Genomic DNA, 18636 nt, shown 5'->3' with positions numbered 1-18636 from the left:
AGAGCTTGGGGTAACCCTTGGGGAGGGTTCAAGTGTTCACCCCCCGGTTTTAGGAATAAAAGACACTTCCCTCAAATGTGTGTATTATTGTGATTCTGGAGGGAAGTTTTTGGCTACCAGTGCCTGTAGAGGAAAAGGTGTTTTGGGTTGTTGTTTTTTAATCTCTTTGCACGCCCCCATCTTCTGCACTCTGAATGCCAAATTGGGAAGCAACTCTGACAGGAGTGTAGAAAGAGAAACCGAATCCTCCAAACCCAAATCTAAGCCTAATCCATATTTGTTTTATTCAATATGGTTTCACACAATGCGTGTGTCTTCGCATCACTGCCTGGCTACACACGTTGGATGACACCCCCTCCCAGAGTGGCACAGAGCGTAACATCTATGGCCGATATTATCCGGTCAAACAGCCTGGGCACAGATGTCGACCGTGATTGGCCTCCAGATTTCTTGTTTAAAGCTACATTTTTCTTCGACATTTCAAAGTTCGAAGATCCAAAAATCAGGACAATACTTCAGCTAAATATTCTTCTTTGATGTTTCGATGAACTTTAAAATGACCAAATTTGATTAAAAATATTGAGAGTCAATGTGAGAAATTCAATAAAATATTCATGACTATCCATTTCTCCCTCTCTTTTGACTCACTCGACGTTCCATTCTCTCATTTCTTCAGTTGTGAGCAAAGATGCCCTTCTCCACAGTTTTTCTCAAGGCTTCCTTCACCTCTTTGTTCCTCAGCGTGTATATTAGAGGGTTCAACACAGGGGCCACAATGGTGTTCACAAGGGAAATCATTTGATCAGTCTCCACGGTGGATTCAGACTTGGGCACCAAGTAGGTGATCAGGGCCGTTCCATAGAACAAAGTCACCACCATGAGGTGAGAGGAGCAGGTGGAGAAGGCTTTATGCCTGCCCTCCGCCGACGGCAGCTTGAGGATGGTGGAGAGAATGCAGACGTATGACAGGATTATCAGCAGGAAAGGGCTCAAGATAAACAGCACTGACACAGTGAAGCCTACAATCTTCATCTTGGTTGTGTCGGCGCAGGCCTTCTTCATCACCGGTGGGATGTCACAGAAGAAGTGGTGGATGCGGTGGGAGCCGCAGAAGGGCAGGCTGAAGAGCCACGTGACCTTAGCTACTTCCACCAAGATGCCGATGATCCACGAAGCCCCTGCGAGCTGTGCACACACCCGTCCGCTCATGATGGTCGTGTAGTACAAGGGGTGGCAGATGGCCACGTAGCGGTCATAGGCCATGGCCGCGAGGAGGCAGCATTCAGTGAGGCCCATGATGGTGTTGACGTACATCTGGGCTGCACAGCCCTCAATGGAGATGGTCTTTTCCTCCACCAGGAGATGAACCAGAAGCTGAGGGACCACACCGGAGGTGAAGCAGATTTCCAGAAAGGACAAGTTGACCAGGAAGAAATACATGGGGGTGTGGAGGGAGGAGTTGAGCTTTACCAGGAGGATAACGAGCAGGTTCCCCATCAGGGTGAGCAGGTATATGACCAGCAGAAGCAGAAATAGAGGGATTTGTAGCTTGTTAAGGTAAGAAAAGCCCACGAGGATGAACCCACCGGAGATGGTCTGGTTACCGCCAGGATCGTTCTCAGAATGGGCCATCTGCAGGGGCGACAGAGACACACTGGAGCTGAAACTCAGGAAAACCAAACAAGATTGATGCAGCTCACCTAATTCCTACTGGTTTCCTTTCTGCTGGGAGGCTTCTGACAAAAACCCACGTACGGACACACAGAGACGGGCCCTGTTACCGTCAGTGTTACCTGCTGTCACACTTTGTATGTCGTTCCCACTTTGTCAGGGTTGGTCAGCTGGAGAGATGACCCGTAGGACACCAGTGTAGCCACATATCAGAGGGGGAGCCGTGTTAGTCTGAATCTGCAAAAGCGGCGAGGAGTCCTGTGGCACCTTATAGACTAACCCAAGTGTTGGAGCATAAGCTTTCGTGGGCAAAGACCCACTTCTTCGCATGCATCTGACGAAGTGGGTCTTTGCCCACGAAAGCTTATCCTCCAACACTTCGGTTAGTCTATAAGGTCCCACAGGACTCCTCGCCGCTAGTGTAGCCACAGTTGACCTACAATCGATGGGGGTTGGATACACAGACTCTAAGGGTGTGTCCAGACTACAGAGTTTTGTCGACAAAAGTGGACTTTTGTCGACAAAACTATACCTGCGTCTACACTACTGCTGAGTTCTGTCGACATAACGTCGACAGAACTCAGCAGTTTTGTCGACGCTGGTAAACCTCATTTTATGAGGCATAACACCTTCTGTCGACAGAATTTCTGTCGACAGAAGGTGTTATTGAATGTAAACTGTCCTTTGCGTCTACACTGCCATGTCGACAAAGCAGCTTGCTTTGTTGACAGAACTCAATGTAGTCTAGACGCTCTTTGTCGACAGAAGTTTTGTCGACAGTATCTGTCGACAAAACTTCTGTCGACAGAAGCCTGTAGTCTAGACGTACCCTAAGGGACCTATATTGGTTAATTCCAGCAATGGGGGCATACAATCTCCTAATATCAGGGGATCTAATCTTATTCTCTCTGCATGGAAATTCAAAAGGCTCTTCCTTCCTTCCTTCCTTCCTTCCTTCCTTCCTTCCTTCCTTCCTTCCTTCCTTCCTTCCTTCCTTCCTTCCTTCCTTCCTTCCTTCCTTCCTTCCTTCCTTCCTTCCTTCCTTCCTTCCTCCCTTCCCTTCCCTTCCCTTCCCTTCCCTTCCCTTCCCTTCCCTTCCCTTCCCTTCGGGAATGTTACTCTATTCGCACATTCACTTAAAGGAGGGCAACCTTAAGGAACACAAAACGTTCAAATAGCAAAAGCCTGAATTGTGACTCAAAAGACTAAATAAGAAATCAAATGGATAATTGAGAGCTGCCATTGACATCCCTGTTTTCTCGTGGAGAAAATCAGTACACATGAAATCATCTGTACCCAAGGGATTTTGAGTTATTTCTGCATTTTTGCCTGATATTTGAGCGAATTCTGCATCAACGGAGGCATTTACTCACCGTTAGCAATAAGTTCTCCAGAGGTGCTCTTTGGTCAAGGCATCTGGACACTCCATTTAAATACAGAAGAACATGAAAGAAACAGTAGAAACACACATTCTGTGACGAGGAGTTTGGTGGAAATGAAATTAGAAGTGGACAGCATGTAACCCCTGGGAACCAGGGGCAGCACATTTGAGGTGCGTCTACACTACACGGAAGATGGACGCTGCCACGGTAACATTTTAGGGTTTGATTCTGTGGGTGAAGCATAGACCCTCTAGATCGGTCTCAAGGGGTGCCTCCATCAATGCCAGTTCTCCGGCTCCTTGTGAGCACGGTGGGTATGTCTACACTTCCCTCCTAGTTCGAACTGCGGGGGGTAATGTAGTCATACGGAGTTGCAAATGAAGCCCGGGATTTGAATTTCCCGAGCTTCATTTGCATAAATCCGGCCGGCGCCATTTTTAAATGCCAGCTAGTTCGGACCCCGTGCCGCGTGGCTACACGCGGCACGGACTAGCTAGTTCGGATTAGGCTTCCTAATCCGAACTAGCTGTACGCCTCATGGAACAAGGTGTACAGCTAGTTCGGATTAGGAAGATTAATCCGAACTAGCTAGTCCGTGCCACATGTAGCCGCGCGGCACGGGGTCCGAACTAGCCGGCATTTAAAAATGGCGCCAGCCGGCTTTATGCAAATGAAGCTCGGGAAATTCAAATCCCGGGCTTCATTTGCAACTCCGTATGACTACATTACCCCCCCTAGTTCGAACTAGGGGGGTAGTGTAGACATACCCTAAGAGAAGCTGAGAGGAACATTTGCTCCCCTCAGTCTCCTGCTTTGTGGACGGGATTTCAGCTATGTCGACACCTGCTATGTAAGTTATGGAGATGGAGATGTGCATCTTACTGCAACCTTCCCATGTCGTGTAGCCAAGGCCTCACTGTGCTTGGAGCCAGGTGTGGCCACTCCTAGGAGAAGAGATCGGACTGAGCCCACCCAGCCAACTGGGTTCAGATCCCGCCCCAGAACCAACATTGCCACTCGGATTCAGTGGGTGAGGAGGAGGGTGGGGGAGAGAGGGGAGTGAAGACGAGAGAAGGGAGAATCTAGAAATAACACCCCCAGACATGAAACATCACACGACCTTCCATGGTTGGGTATGTAGTGTGTCTGGTGCTCACCTAGCGCTCAGGGGGCTCTATGGAAATCAGCGACCAGGGCAGTTAGAAGGGGACAGCACGTAACCCTTGGGCACCAGGGGCAGTGCATTTAGGGTGCGTCTATACTACAGAAAAGATAGACGCTGCCATCCTCAAACTTCTCGGGTTTGATTTAGCGGGTGTAGCATAGACCTGCCAGATCAGACTCAAAGGACCCTGTGGCACCAGTTCTCCTGCTCCTCGTATGGACTAAAGGAGCCTGACAAGAGCATTTGCTCCCCTCAGCCTCCCACTGTTTGGACGGGATTTGAGATAGGTCCACGCCTGCTATGAAATTTACAGAGCTAGAGATGTGTTTCTTACTGCAACCCATGTCTTGTAGCCAAGGCCTCATTACGCTTAGAGCCGGGTGTGGCCACTCCATTGAGAAGAGACTGGACTCAACCCACGAGCCAACTGGGTTCAGACCACAACTTAGGAGCTCACATTTCCACTCGGATTCAATGGGTGCGGAGGAGGGAGGGGTACAGAGAAGAGTGAAGACGAGGGAAAGGGTAATCCAGAAATAATCCAGGACATGAAACATCACACGACCTTCCATGGCGGGGTGAGGAGCGTGTTTGGTGCCCACCTAGAGCTGAGGGGACTCTATGGATAGCAGGGCCCAGAACTTCACCTGGCGTAAATGGGCATCACAGCCCTGACACGTACCTCTTGACTTGAGACACATTAAGTTAGTTCAGAAAGAGACAAATAGATCAGTCTTTGGATAGATAGATAGATAGATAGATAGATAGATAGATAGATAGATAGATAGATAGATAGATAGATAGATAGATAGATAGAGGGGGTGTGTGGGGATAGATAGATAGATAGATAGATAGATAGATAGATAGATAGATAGATAGATAGATAGATAGATAGATAGATAGAGGGGGTGTGTGGGGATAGATAGATAGATAGATAGATAGATAGATAGATAGATAGAGGGGGTGTGTGGGGATGGATAGATAGATAGATAGATAGATAGATAGATAGATAGATAGATAGATAGATAGATAGATAGATAGATAGATAGATAGATAGATAGGGTGAACACACACTCAGCCCATGTGTCAGACAGACACAAAGGTTCTCTACACACACACGGGAAATTCCGATGAAGGAAGGGGTGATATGATTTGCTGTAACTGCAGAGCTAGGTAGGACGTGGATGGGCTTCACTGGGCGAATGGCTGGGGACCGTAGTCACTGATTTCTAGCCTACCTTGTCTAGGAGGAGCGGTTCCCTCTGCTCGTGGCAGGCGCTGAACGGGTGGAAGGGAACAGGGGTTTTTATTTCCTTCCCTGGCTTCTGGGACCACGTCCCCGGGGAAACGTTTCATGATGTTCCTCGGAGGTAGAACGGCCCTGCCTGGAAGTGCAACAAAACAAGAGTCACTCGGTCAGTCAGTCTAAATGAAACTATCATCCCTCATCTTTGTCATCATGCCTGTTTTATGGATGAAAATCACCACGGCATTTACTGACTGGTAAATTGTGCAACACTTTTTTCTCCCACCAACACACCTCACAGAGCGAGGGGCAGAGGCAGAACCGACCTCCAGGGCTGAGGGCTCCGGGTACCTGAGGCTCAGAGTCAGGGCCCCGCACTTGTCCCAGAGCGATGACAGGAACCCACGGTGTTCTGACTACCAGCCCCACCTGCTCTAACCATTGCGCCCCACTGCCCTGCCAGGGCACAGAACCCTGATGGGATGGTGCCAGGTGAAGGTTCATCTGAGCTACCCACCCTACTTGTCGTTCATCACCATGGCAACACCGGAGTCACTTTCTCCCACAGGTCAATGATCCCTTTACCTCCAGCTTATGAGCCTGGACCTTGGATACTGACCCTGGCCACTTTGTGGGTGGCCATCAGCGGCTGCTGCACAGTGAGACTAGCCCAGCACGGCCTGGCCACTACGCCCGGGTCCCCTCCCTGCCGTCTGCAGCCTCTGAGTTGGGGGCAAACACAGACACAGACTGGTGACCTTCACCCAGTGCTTGCGGCGTCTCTGCTCTCCTAAGCCGGGCTGCTGTGGGTGCCTAGGAGCCAGGGGAGGAGCGAGATGCAGTGAGGAGCTGACATCTACAGCTGGACCAGCTGCTACCTCTCCCCAGCAATGACCCAAACCTGCTCCCCCACCTCACGACTCTAAACTGGATTGAGAGCGCATTTGCGTGTCTGCTGTCAGTGCTTCCCCATTTTGCCTTTACTTCTTATACAACTATCATTATTGCATGGCTACACACACACACACACACACACACAGACTTACAAACACACACACACACACAGCGTTTGTATTTTTTGTTCCTTCCTCTAGCATTGGTTTCGCAGCGTTACGTCACATGGTCCATTCTGCCTCCCGGACCTGCCCCCTTCCTATTACTCCGGGATTCGGCCCACTAAGGACATTTCTCTTTTCTATCCAGGCTCAAATAGTCCCCGGGCCTGTGGGATGAGAGTTAATATGACGTGACTCAGAGCAGACCGGACGGGATGACCCAGAGACCTTTGACATTCCCTGCCCTGCCCCTCGGCCAATGGCCCGTGCCCCCATAAGAGGCGCCCGTCAGTGTTTACGGTGAGGCAACCACAGATCTGGGAGATGCGAATCTCACAGACAAACACGCGGCATCTCGAGGTGCCAAACAGCCCCAGGCACGATGCAGGGACGGTCTCCTGTGTGCCAGGGACACCGACGCCACCTCAGCAGGGAAATGTTGTTGGCGACTGTGTAAAGACGGTTGCATCATCCTTGTTGCTCTGCAGGAAATGTCTCTGCTGGAGCCCAGGAGGGGCCGGTTCTGGCCCCGAAGAGGAATCGTTTGTGTCCTTCTTCCACGGCCACTGATCGAATCTTTGGGTCTCACCCCCAGCAACTCCTGAGACCCACATCTCTCCTGGAGACCCTCAGCCCCTTTGCAACCCAAGCCCAGGGTGAGCTGTGTGGGGTGGGAAATGAGCAAGGGCCATGCCAGGCTCAGGCCTGGCTCCTGCCCTGGTGTCACCCACACCCACAGGGCACAGACCCCAACAAAACGCAGTTTTGCTCTGGCTGTGACAAAGAGTGACACTGTTGCAGTGATGAATTCCCATGGGATTAATTGGCCTTCAAAGCTGCTCGAAGGCTGGGGATTGCCTCTGAGAACAGGGAAATACGTTGGATTTGTATGGATAATAAAAGCCAACAGTGGAAGAACTGAAAAATCAAAGGCTTTGGCATCATGTTTGATGCTGGCTGCGGAGGATGGGTGCTAGTTCTAGGCACCCAGGGGGGGGGTGGTATCCTCTCTTGGGGGGAATTCCTGACCGAGTCCAGGGAATCTCAGATGGTGTGGTAAGAAGTTGGGGGTTGAGGCCAGAAGAACGGGGGTGGAAGGCCGGGCAATGAGGGGCTTCCCCCTGGCACCGTTTTGAGGCAAGAGGGCAAATTCCCTGCTCCCTTGTAAAGTCCCGTCCCCAAATGGCCAGTCTCTTTCCGGTGCCTCTGGTCACTCTGCAGTCTTGCTGCTCCTACTGGTGACTCTAAGTATTGCAGCCCTCCTCTCCCAGCCCCCTCCCCTTCCATGTTCTGGAGACCAGTCCCATTCCTGGCACATCCTGGTTCCCTGGCGCAACCACACCCTGACCTCGTTGTAAGTTAGGGAAAGAGGAAGCTGCATCTCAAATTTGGGGGCCCTGACTCTTTCCATTCTTGGACAAAAGGATTCACCGTCCACGAACAGGAGGGACTCAGAGACAGGCAGATTCACAAATTCTCTAAAATATAGAGAGAGAGCCCCTGCAGATGGAAAATTGGAAACTGCTGTCAACATCCATGGTTTCTCCTGGAGAACATCAGTACCCATGAAATCATCTGTACCTGGGGGGTTTTAATTTATTTCTCTATTTTCATACAGTCTAGCAGCCAGCTTCCTGTCATTTGTCATCTTCTGCCCTCTGCAGCCTATAGTTGATAAATTGTACGGTCAGCTCCCCATCAGTCGGGTTTTTTGCTAACGGTCTGTTACAGAGCAGGGCTGGGAAACGGTTCAGTGTGATTCCCCAGGCAGCCATCTTGTGCATCGTTGTGAAATTCATCTGACACGCGGTGAATTTACACGTCAGGCAGGTCTAGTGACAAAACTGGTCACGGAACTCCAGCCTGTCCGATCATCTCTGCTCCTTAATGTCTTGTTCCAAAGCTTTACCTCCCCGATTTGTATTTGGGACAGAGCGTTCCAGGCACTGGTCTGTGAACGTTCCCCGCAAGCATGTGCTAAGCTATGGAATGAACGCGTTTTGACTTGGACACATTTTGTATCTAATTGTGAGAAAGCCTAAGTGATACCAGAGCAGGGCTGTGGGGCGTGTAGGTTAGGAAGAGTGAACAAAACACTTGGGCCGTGTCCAGACTCAGGGGTTCTTTCGAAAAAAGTAGCCTTTTTTCGAAAGAACTTCCCCTGCGTCCAGACTCAAGCCGCGTTCTTTCGAAATTATTTCGAAAGAACGCGGCTTTTCTTTCGATGGCGGTAAACCTCAATTTACGAGGAAGAACGCCTTCTTTCGAAAGTTCCTCTTTCGAAAGAAGGCATTCTTCAATGTAAAGAGGCTGTCTTCAAAAGAGAGCATCCAGACTCGCTGGGTGCTCTCTTTCGAAAAAGCGGATTTCTCTTTCGAAAGATCCACCTGCAGTCTAGACGCGATCTTTCGAAAGAGGCTCTTTCGAAAGAAGCCTGCAGTCTAGACATAGCCCTAGGGAAACAGCTTGTGTAACTGCTGGGTATTCATAGCACGGTTTATACACAAACTGAACATGTGGGTGTTCGCAAACAGAGGACTGGGCCAAAAGAAATCTGATGAGGTTCAACAAGGAGAATTGTAGAGTGCTGCACGTGGGACAGAAGAATCCCAAGCATTCTTACAGGTTGGGGACCGAGTGGCTAAGTAGCAGTTTTGCAGAAAAGGCCCTGGGCATTACAGCAGATGCGATGCTGGAGATGAGTCAACAGCATCAGAGGGGTAGCCGTGTTAGTCTGAATCTGCAAAAGCGGCGACGAGTCCTGTGGCAGTTAGTCTATAAGGTGCCACAGAACTCCTCGCCGCTGATGAGTCAACAGGGCGCCCTTGTAGCCAAGATGAATGGCATATTGGGCTGCAATAGGAAGAGCATGGCCAGCAGATCCAGAGAAGTGATTATTCCCCTTTATTCGGCTCTGGTGAGGCCACATCTGGAGTATTGTGTCCAGTTCTGGGCTCTCCACTACAGAAAGGATGTGGACGCATTGGAGAGGGGAATGACGAAAATGATTGGTGGACTGAAGCACATGACCTACGAGGAAAGGCTGAGGGATTAGGCTTGTTTCATCTGCAGAAGAGAAGAGTGAGGGGGGTTTTGATGGCAGCCTTCAACCCCATGAAGAGAGGTTCCAAAGGGGATGGAGAGAGGCTGTTCTCACTGGTGGCAGATGGCAGAACAAGCAGCAATGGTCTCAAGTTGCAGTGGGGAGGTCTAGGTTGGAAATTTGGAAAAATTATTTCCCTCGGTGGGTGGGGAAGCACTGGAATGGGTTCTCTAGGGAGGGGGTGGAATCTCCATCCCTGGAGGTGTTTAAGTCCCGGCTTGACAAAGCTCTGGCTGGGTTGATTTAGTTGGGATTGGTCCTGCCTTGGGTAGGGGGATGGACTTGATAACCCCCGACATCTCTTCCAGTTCTATGATTCCATGATTATATGAAACAGGCCAGGGATTGTTTCTTTGATTCTTGTTGTATGAGTGACACGCTGTTGGCAAATTATTGAATGAAACAGAGATGAAGAACTGATGTCAGATTTGCCTTCTTGCATCAAGTTGTGTGAGTGGTGGTTGGGATGTGGTGGGCAGGAGGAGTGCTGACCAACACCCAGCAACTAAGGGGTTAAACTTCGGTAGCTAGTAAAGGTGCTGGCAGAGAGCCAATGAGCATACGGGGTTGAAATCTGAATTGGATAGAGGTTCCTCATCTGCTTTCTTGGTGGGACAGAGACATACAGTCTTTGAGAAACACAGAATGATTTAAACCCAGGCAGGACTGCCATGACTCCATGGGATTCAGGGCATGGAAGTGGACTGAAGAAAAGGAGGATCCTGAGTAAATAAACGGAACAAAGTGAATCTAGATGTGATCAGGTTATCTGTCTTTCTTTGCTGGTTGAGTTTGAATTGCTCTGTGGGAATCTCTGCATCCCCTCCCCATTAACAAGTTAAGCTTGGTTTGCAGGGACTTTTCTCTGTGTTTTACTTTGCTTGTCTTGGTTGGTCTGTAATGTTTAGTAACCAAAGATGCTTCCTCAAGTTTATCTTTTGTTTTGTAATAAAAATCCCTTCTTTTAAGGTGATGCTTTGATCCTTGTGTCCTAGAAGGTCTGTGTGTGTGTAGACCTCTGACTGACGGGTCACCTATACAGACCGCAGCTGGTTTTTCTCTTTTATTTTTCTAGCTCTTTTGGGGCAAAAGAGCTTGGGGTAACCCTGGGGGAGGGTTCAAGTGTTCCCCCCCAGTTTTAGAAATAAAAGGCACTTGATGGTGGTAGAAATTCCCCCAAATGTGTGTATTATTGTGATTCTGGAGGGAAGTTTTTGGCTACTAGTGCCTGTAGAGGAAAAGGTGTTTTGGGTTGTTGTTTTTTAATCTCTTTGCAGGCCCCCATCTTCTGCACTCTAATGCCAAAGTGGGAAGCAACCCTGACAGGAGTGTACGAAGAGAAACTGAATCCTCCATACCCAAATCTAGGCCTAATCCACATTTGTTTTATTTAATATGATTTCACACAATGCGTGTGTCTTCACATCACTGCCTGGCTACACACATTGGATAACACCCTCTCCTAGAGTGGCATAGAGATTAACATCTGTGGTCAATATTATCCAGTCAAACAGCCTGGGCACAGACGTCAACAGTGATGGCCCTCCAGGAGCTGTCCCACAATGCCCCACGCTGACCATTCTGGTCACAGCGGTGAACTCCACTGCGCAGGGTGCAGCTGGACAGGAAGCTCCTCCTCCCAAAGTTTCCTTTCTTGGTGGCCCCACATGACAAGGAGACTTTGCATTCTGCACAGTTGAGTGGAATGGGCCTGCGGACCACCCGGCCTGCATACTCCAGACACCCTGCTGCCGGTGGTGATGGCTTTTGGGAGCCAATTAAAATCATTCAGACCCTGGGCAATTACCCCTTTTGCTCCTACCATCAGCAGGCCTGGCAGAGACTCCCCTTGGAGACCGGTTGGATACAGACAGAGGCAGACTAGACCAGCCCAGGGAATGGAGCAGGAAGTAGGGCAGATGTTTGTGTTTCTCCGACAGCAAAATGAGAGGCTACAGATGCTGGTGAGCCTGGGGGAAACAAGGCCCTTTCTCACTTCAGCATGAAGACCTCAACATCGGGAATCGCACCCGCATTTCTCCCTGCCAACACCCCACATGGCATCGGTGCCCAGATCACTGACAGTGCTGCTCCGCCTAGGGGGATGTTCAAGAGAATAACAGCTCCCCAAATTCTGTCCGGTGACAGACATGATTAGTGCGCATGTACCAGGAACGCAAGGTTTCTTGTTTAAAGCTACATTTTTCTTCGACATTTCAAAGTCCGAAGATCCGAAAATCAGGACAATACTTCAGCTAAATATTCCTCATCAATGTTTCGATGAACTTTAAAATGGTCAAAGGTTCCAACTATTGTTTTTTTCAGGAAAATTAAGAAATTTAGAGATTGCCCTTTTTTTGTAACAATTGTTTCTCTTCTCAATGTCCCAATGGATTTAGAAAATTTCACAATTTACCAAATTTGACTACAAATATTGAGAGTCAATGTGAGAAATTCAATAAAATATTTATGATTATCCATTTCTCCCTCTCTTTTCACTCACTCTACGTTCCATTCTCTAATTTCTTCAGTTGTGAGCAAAGATGCCCTTCTCTACAGTTATTCTCAAGGCTCCCTTCACCTCTTTGTTCCTCAGCGTGTATATTAGGGGGTTCAACACAGGGGCCACAATGGTGTTCACAAGGGAAATCATTTGATCAGTCTCCACGGTGGATTCAGACTTGGGCATGAGGTAGGTGATCAGGGCCGTTCCATAGAACAACGTCACCACCATGAGGTGAGAGGAGCAGGTGGAGAAGGCTTTATGCCTGCCCTCCGCCGACGGCAGCTTGAGGATGGTGGAGAGAATGCAGACGTACGACAGGATTATCAGAAGGAAAGGGCTCAAGATAAACAGCACTGACACAGTGAAGCCTACAATCTTCATCTTGGTTGTGTCAGCGCAGGCCTTCTTCATCACCGGTGGGATGTCACAGAAGAAGTGGTGGATGCGGTGGGAGCCACAGAAGGGCAGGCTGAAGAGCCACGTGATCTTAGCTACTTCTACCAAGATGCCGATGATCCACGAAGCCCCCGCAAGCTCTGTACACACCCGGCCGCTCATGATGGTCGTGTAGTGCAAGGGGCGGCAGATGGCCACGTAGCGGTCGTAAGCCATGGCTGCGAGGAGGCAGCATTCTGTGAGGCCCGTGATGGTAAAGACATACATCTGGGCTGCACAGCCCGCAATGGAGATGGTCTTTTCCTCCACTAGGAGGTGAACCAGCAGTTGAGGGACCACACTGGAGGTGTAGCAGATTTCCAGGAAGGACAGGTTGACCAGGAAGAAATACATGGGGCTGTGGAGGGAGGGGTTGAGCTTTACCAGGAGGATAACGAGCAGGTTCCCCATAAGGGTGAGGAGGTAGATGACCAGTAGCAACAGAAACAGAAGGATTTGCAGCTCGTTGAGGTAGGAAAAGCCCACGAGGATGAACCCATTGGAGATGGTCTGGTTCTCGCCACGGTTGCTCACAGAATGTGCCATCTGCAGGGGTGACAGACACACTGGAGTTTTAACTCAGGAAAAGCAAACATGGTTGATGCAGCTCACCCAATTCCTGCTGGTTTCCTTTCTGCTGGGAGGCTTCTGACAAAAACCCACTGTGATTATTTACAGAGACACGGAGCCAGGCCCAGTTACCATCAGTGTTTCCTGCTGTCACTCTTTGGACACTGTTCCCACTTCTCCAGGGTCGGTCAGCTGGAGAGCTGCCCCCTTAGACACCAGTGTAGCCACAGTTGATCTACAATCGATGGGGGCTGGATACACCGACTCTAAGGGACCTACATCGGTTTATCCCAGAAATGGGAGTATTCAAGCTTCTACTATCAGAGGATCTAATCTTATTCTCTCTACATGGAAATTCAAAAGACATGTAAACTGAGGGTAACCTGGTTATTGAATGAGGGTAAAAGCAAATTCAACAATGACTCAGTGGGAGAAACAAACATCGGAGTTGTTAAATGAGGTGTCTAGGTAGCTGACTGCCTCCGCTCTTCTTTCTTGCTTGCTTTCTCCCCGCTCTATCCTCTCCCCCTCGCCTTTGGGAATGTAACTCTACCGGAACATTCACCCACAGGAAGTCAAACTAATCTCACTCCTACTTCCATACCGGGAACACCAAGGGTACGTCTTGGGAGCAACATTATTTCGAAATAACTAGTGTTATTGCACCTACAAGCAGGCAGTTATTTCAAAATAATGTCAAAATGCTGTGAAGCTGGAGGACTTCTTACTCCAACCCCTGTAACCCTCAGTGTACGAGGAGTAAGGGAAGTCAGAGGAAAAGTGCTCTACTTCAAAATGAGTGCTGTGTAGACGCACCCAATTTCAAAAGAAGCTAGTTTGACTTCAGCTATGCAATTGATGTAGCTCATCTTGTGTAGCGTATTTCTAGTTGGGCCTTGCAGTGTAGACACACCCTAACGGAGATCCTCTTACGGAAATTACATCTCAGATGTGTGAGAACTGCTCACACAAGGAAACTGAGGCTCCTGAGACCGCCATGTTTGGAGCCATTGGAAGAACGAGAGGCAGGATCAATGTGGAACACAATGGGGGATTTTGGCCTTTTGTGTCCTGCAAAAATTCCTTCTTCCCCAAATAGTAGAGGTCAAGGGAAATCCTTCCAGCCACTAGTATAGGGACATGGTGAATACCCTGACCATGCCCTTGTCCAGTGTAAATGTGAACATCTCAGTGGGTCCTCTGTGGACAGAAAGGACACGGGGCTTGATGGACCTTTGGTCCAACCCACTCTGGCCATTCTTATGTCCTGTTCTTATGAGCTGCAGTGGCCTACACCAATTGAGTGTCTTTGTCCTAGGACCTTGAGAAGAAGAGTTTTACAGGAAGGAACATCCGACAGTGTAGCAGCCATTCCCCACCAATGTTCTACCTTGGGCATACACAACATACGGCCCGAGAGCTGCAGACGGCCCGCAAGGGCTCACTGTGTGGCCTGTGCCAACTACAGGCGCCGCAGCCCCATCCAATTCGCCGGCCAGGCAGAGGAACGGAGTGCCGCCGGGGAGGGGGAAGTGTGGTAATTCTCACTGCCGGGCTGCCTGCATGCAGCTCCAGTGCGAGGAGGCGAGGTGCGATCCAGAGGGCGGGATGCCGGCAGATGCCAGGATGCTGGCATGATATGGTGTCATGACGCCACGGCCGGCGACCGCTGGATTAAAAAAGGCTCCAGCAGCCCCGGAACCTGGAAGGCAGAAGCCAGGTAGGGGAGGGGAAGGCACTAAGTGGAGACACGTGTGGTTTTTTCTTTTTTTGCTTGACAAAAATTTTTAGCCTGCGTGTTCGGTATTTTTGGGGAGATCATCCCTACTTGCGGCCCGCAGCTATCTTCCTTGGAGTAATATGGTCCTCGCCACTTTCCGAGTTGTGCAGGCCTGTTCTACCTCAGGGTTATGGGTTGAGAAGGGTTTTCATAATACCAAGACTCACAGTCGAAATAAAAACGAGACATAGCAAATATCGTATTTTGCACACTCTTAGCACCTTCAAAATCCGTCTCTCCAAGTCACGCATCGAATAACAATGACATGGAATAAGGGAAGCTGAGAATGAGGGAGAGAGGAGACTGTGTTTAAACACTGAGGCTACGTCTATACTGCAGCCTTCTTCTGCAAAAAGTTATGCAAATGAAGCAAGGAGTAGCATATAGCCACGCTTCATTTGCATAATTAATTAGCAGCGATTTTTGGGCAAGAGCCATTTTTCCTCGTTTACAAGGACTTTCCTCCACCCAGCCAGACCAGGGGATGTGGAGCTAGCTGGGAAATGGACTTTCCATCTCATGGCAAATTCCAGTGTCCCGATAGGTATTTTAACTCAGAATGAATATGCAATGTTCAAGTAGCAAAAGCTGGAATTGTGATTCAGAAGAGTTAATAAGAAATGAAATGGAAAATTGAAAACTGCCATCCACATCCCTGTGGAGAACATGAGTGCCCATGAAACCATCTGTACTGAAGGGATTTTGATTTATTTCTGAATTTTTGCCTGATACTTGGACGGGTTCCGCATCAATGGAGCATTTCACTTACCGTTAGCAATAAGGTTCTTCGATACTGGTGCATGGATATGTACAGTGCTCCTCAAGGCATCTGGACACTCCATTTACATACAAAAGAACATGCAGCAACAAAAGAAACACACGATCTATGGTGAGGGGGAGTGGAGGGAAATGCAACTAAAAGGGGGCAGCACATAACGCTTGGTCACCAGGGGCAGCGCATGTAGGGTGCGTCTGCACCACATGGAAGATCGAGGCTGCCACAACTGAACTTCTGGGGTTCGATTTTGTGGGTGTAGCATAGACCCGCTAGCTCAGACTCAAGGGGCGTCTCCGTCAGTGTCAGGTCTCTGGCGAGCACTAAGAGAAGCTGAGAGGAACATTTGCTCCCCTCAGCCTCCCTCTGTATGGACGGAATTTGAGCTATGTCGACGCCTGCTATGTAAGTTACGGAGCTGGAGATGTGCGTCTTCCCATATCGTGTAGCCAAGGTCTCACTGTGCTTGGAGACAGGTGTGGCCACTCTGATGAGAAGAGACTGGACTGAGCCCACAAGCCAACTGGGTTCAGATCCCTCCTCAGAACCAGCAATGCCACTCGGATTCAGTGGGTGAGGAGGAGGGTGGGGGACAGAGGGCAGTGAAGACAAGAGAAAGGAGAAGCCAGAAATAACCCCCCAGAATATGAAACATCACATGACCTTCCATGGTGGGGTTTGGAGCATGTGTGCTACTCACCTAGCACTCGAGGGGCTCTATGGAAATCTGGAACCAGAACGTCACCTGATGTAAATGGGCATCAGAGCCCCGAAGTGAACCTCTTGACCTGTTAACTTAGTTCAGAAGGAGAGAGTCAGAGACAAATAGATCGATCGATCAATAGATAGATAGATAGATAGATAGATAGATAGATAGATAGATAGATAGATAGAGGGGGTGGGTGGAGATAGATAGATGACTGGCTGGAGACCTTACCCACTGATTTCTACCCTACCTTGTGTAAGAGGAGCGGTTCCCTCTGCTCGCAGCAGGCATTGGACGGGCGGAAGAGACCGGCGGGTTTTATTTCCTTCCCAGGCTTCTGGGACCACGTCCCTGGGGAAACGTCTCATCATGTTCCTTGGAGGTAGAACGGCCCTGCCTGGAAGTGCAACAAAACAAGAGTCCGCATCAAACATTTTAGAATCATAGAACCATAGAATACTAGGACTGGAAGGGACCTCAAGAGGTCATCGAGTCCAGTCCCCTGCCCCCATTGCAGGACCAAATCCTGTCTAGACCATCTTCCTTGTCATCATGTGTGTTTTGTGGATGAAAATCACCACGGGATTTACTGACTGTGGAAAATTGGGCAACGCTTTGTTCTCCCAGAAACACACCACACAGAGTGAGGGGCAGAACCAACCCCAATGGCTCATGGCTCCAGGTGCGTGAGGCTCAGACTCTGGGCCCCGCTCTTGTCCTGGAGCTACAATGAGAACCCAGAAGCTCTGCCTCCCAGCCCCATCTGCTCTAACCATTACACCCCACTGCCCTGCCAGAGCTGGGCGCAGAAGATTGATTTGACTGCGCCCAGATTCAGTAAGGTTCCCAACGTACTTGTCGTCCATCACCATGGCAACACCGGAGTCACTTTCTCCCACAGGCCAACGATCCTTTTACCTCCAGCTTACGAGCCCAGACCTCGGCTACTGACCCTGGCCCCTTGTGGGCAGCCATCAGCGGCCGCCCAGGAGTGAGACTAGCCCAGCCCGGCCTGGCCACGATGCCCTGGTCTCCTCCCTGCCGTCTGCAGCCCCTGAGACAGGGGCCAACACAGACACAGACTGGGGGCTTTGTCACTTCAGGTGGCTGGGATGTGACAGATTGACAGTGGTCTGGCAACGAAGCCTTCAACTGACGCCAACAGCTGCAGCTGCTCTCGTAGGCAGGGCTGTTGTGGGCGTCTCCGAGCCAGGCTGGGAACGACACACAGCGGGCAGGTGAGGGCTCCTGTTGGACCCACTGCTGTCTCTCCCCGGCAAAGCTAGATACCCGCTGCCCCGCCTCGTGTGTTTCAACACTTGGAGTAAGGTTAGACTCAAAGGGCATTTGTGTGTCTGGTGTCACCTTTTCTTCCGATAGAACTCTCATTATTGCACGGTGTAGCCAGACAGGAACCCCCGTGTAACATCCATTTTTGCTTGCCTGGAGCATGCAGGGCACACAGAGCAGAAGGCCCAGGCTGTGTGACCGTGAATGGCTGTAAACAGAGATACGCCAATTGCTGACCAAGAGGCTGCCAAGGAGTGTCCTTGACTTAACCCATATTGATACGAACACACAGCCGTCCGCGGGGGGGGGGGGGGGGGGGGAAGGAATCTCTCGCCCAGTAAAAAAATGTCTAGTGCTCACAATTTAGTTATCTCTCTTGCAAGTGTAAATTAACTTGAAACTTGCTTGTAAGAACTGGCGCCACAAAACGTACCAGTACAATTTGGCATCTTAAGATAAGAAAGAGGATACGGGCCCCCAGGGGTATAAAGATGGGTCCAGCAGCACATTTTCTCTGAGTTTCAATCTACCACCTATCTGCTGGTCGGGTTAGGTGTTTGATCTCCCGAGGTTCCAAGGGGACGCCCACCTCGTATTCGTCTTTCCTAGGAATTGAGAGACCAGCCCTGGCCTGACACGCTGGAGTCGAGAGGCACAGAAAGGGGTAAAAATTGTACCTGGATGTGGTCCTTTGTCTTAAGTGTACACATAGATTTAGAGCTCTTTAAAGATTAAGCTGTCACTTGGTACCATTATTTCTATTTTCTGTCTTTATTTCCTTTGTAACCATTTTTAAAATCTGTATTTGCTAACAGTTAAGAAAGAGAGCAATAGCCATTGTAACCATATGCTTTTATAAGTCTTTTAATAAACCTATAACTGTTTAAGCTTTAACCTGACTCCTTCAGTTGCTGTAACAGAACCAAGCACAATTAAAAAGAACTTCAGCCGG

The 18636-nt window shown here is 49.6% G+C and overlaps 2 protein-coding genes across 2 annotated transcripts; both read right to left on the bottom strand.

Annotated features, from left to right (window-relative positions):
• Positions 1-395: 395 nt before the first annotated feature.
• On the bottom strand, positions 396-1632 carry LOC149521242 (olfactory receptor 10A4-like). Its single transcript, XM_089774317.1, has one exon. It carries the CDS (start codon positions 1630-1632, stop codon positions 673-675), a length of 960 nt encoding a protein of 319 aa, XP_089630443.1. The 3' UTR covers positions 396-672.
• Positions 1633-11813: 10181 nt separating this feature from the next.
• Positions 11814-13109, bottom strand: LOC102449729 (olfactory receptor 10A4-like). Its single transcript, XM_006112310.3, has one exon. It carries the CDS (start codon positions 13107-13109, stop codon positions 12150-12152), a length of 960 nt encoding a protein of 319 aa, XP_006112372.3. The 3' UTR covers positions 11814-12149.
• Between the last annotated feature and the right edge of the window lie 5527 nt (positions 13110-18636).

Source organism: Pelodiscus sinensis, chromosome 30, assembly GCF_052426305.1.
Source record: "Pelodiscus sinensis isolate ZL-2025 chromosome 30, ASM5242630v1, whole genome shotgun sequence".
NCBI classification, from domain to species: Eukaryota; Metazoa; Chordata; order Testudines; family Trionychidae; genus Pelodiscus; species Pelodiscus sinensis.
Note: the sequence above shows the minus strand (reverse complement) of the source record. Positions and strands in the feature narration are given on the sequence as shown.

Bases quoted from the DNA above. Each gene is read 5' to 3' on its own strand.
- LOC149521242 (XM_089774317.1), bottom strand. From the start codon at position 1,632: ATGGCCCATTCTGAGAACGATCCTGGCGGTAACCAGACCATCTCCGGT.
- LOC102449729 (XM_006112310.3), bottom strand. From the start codon at position 13,109: ATGGCACATTCTGTGAGCAACCGTGGCGAGAACCAGACCATCTCCAAT.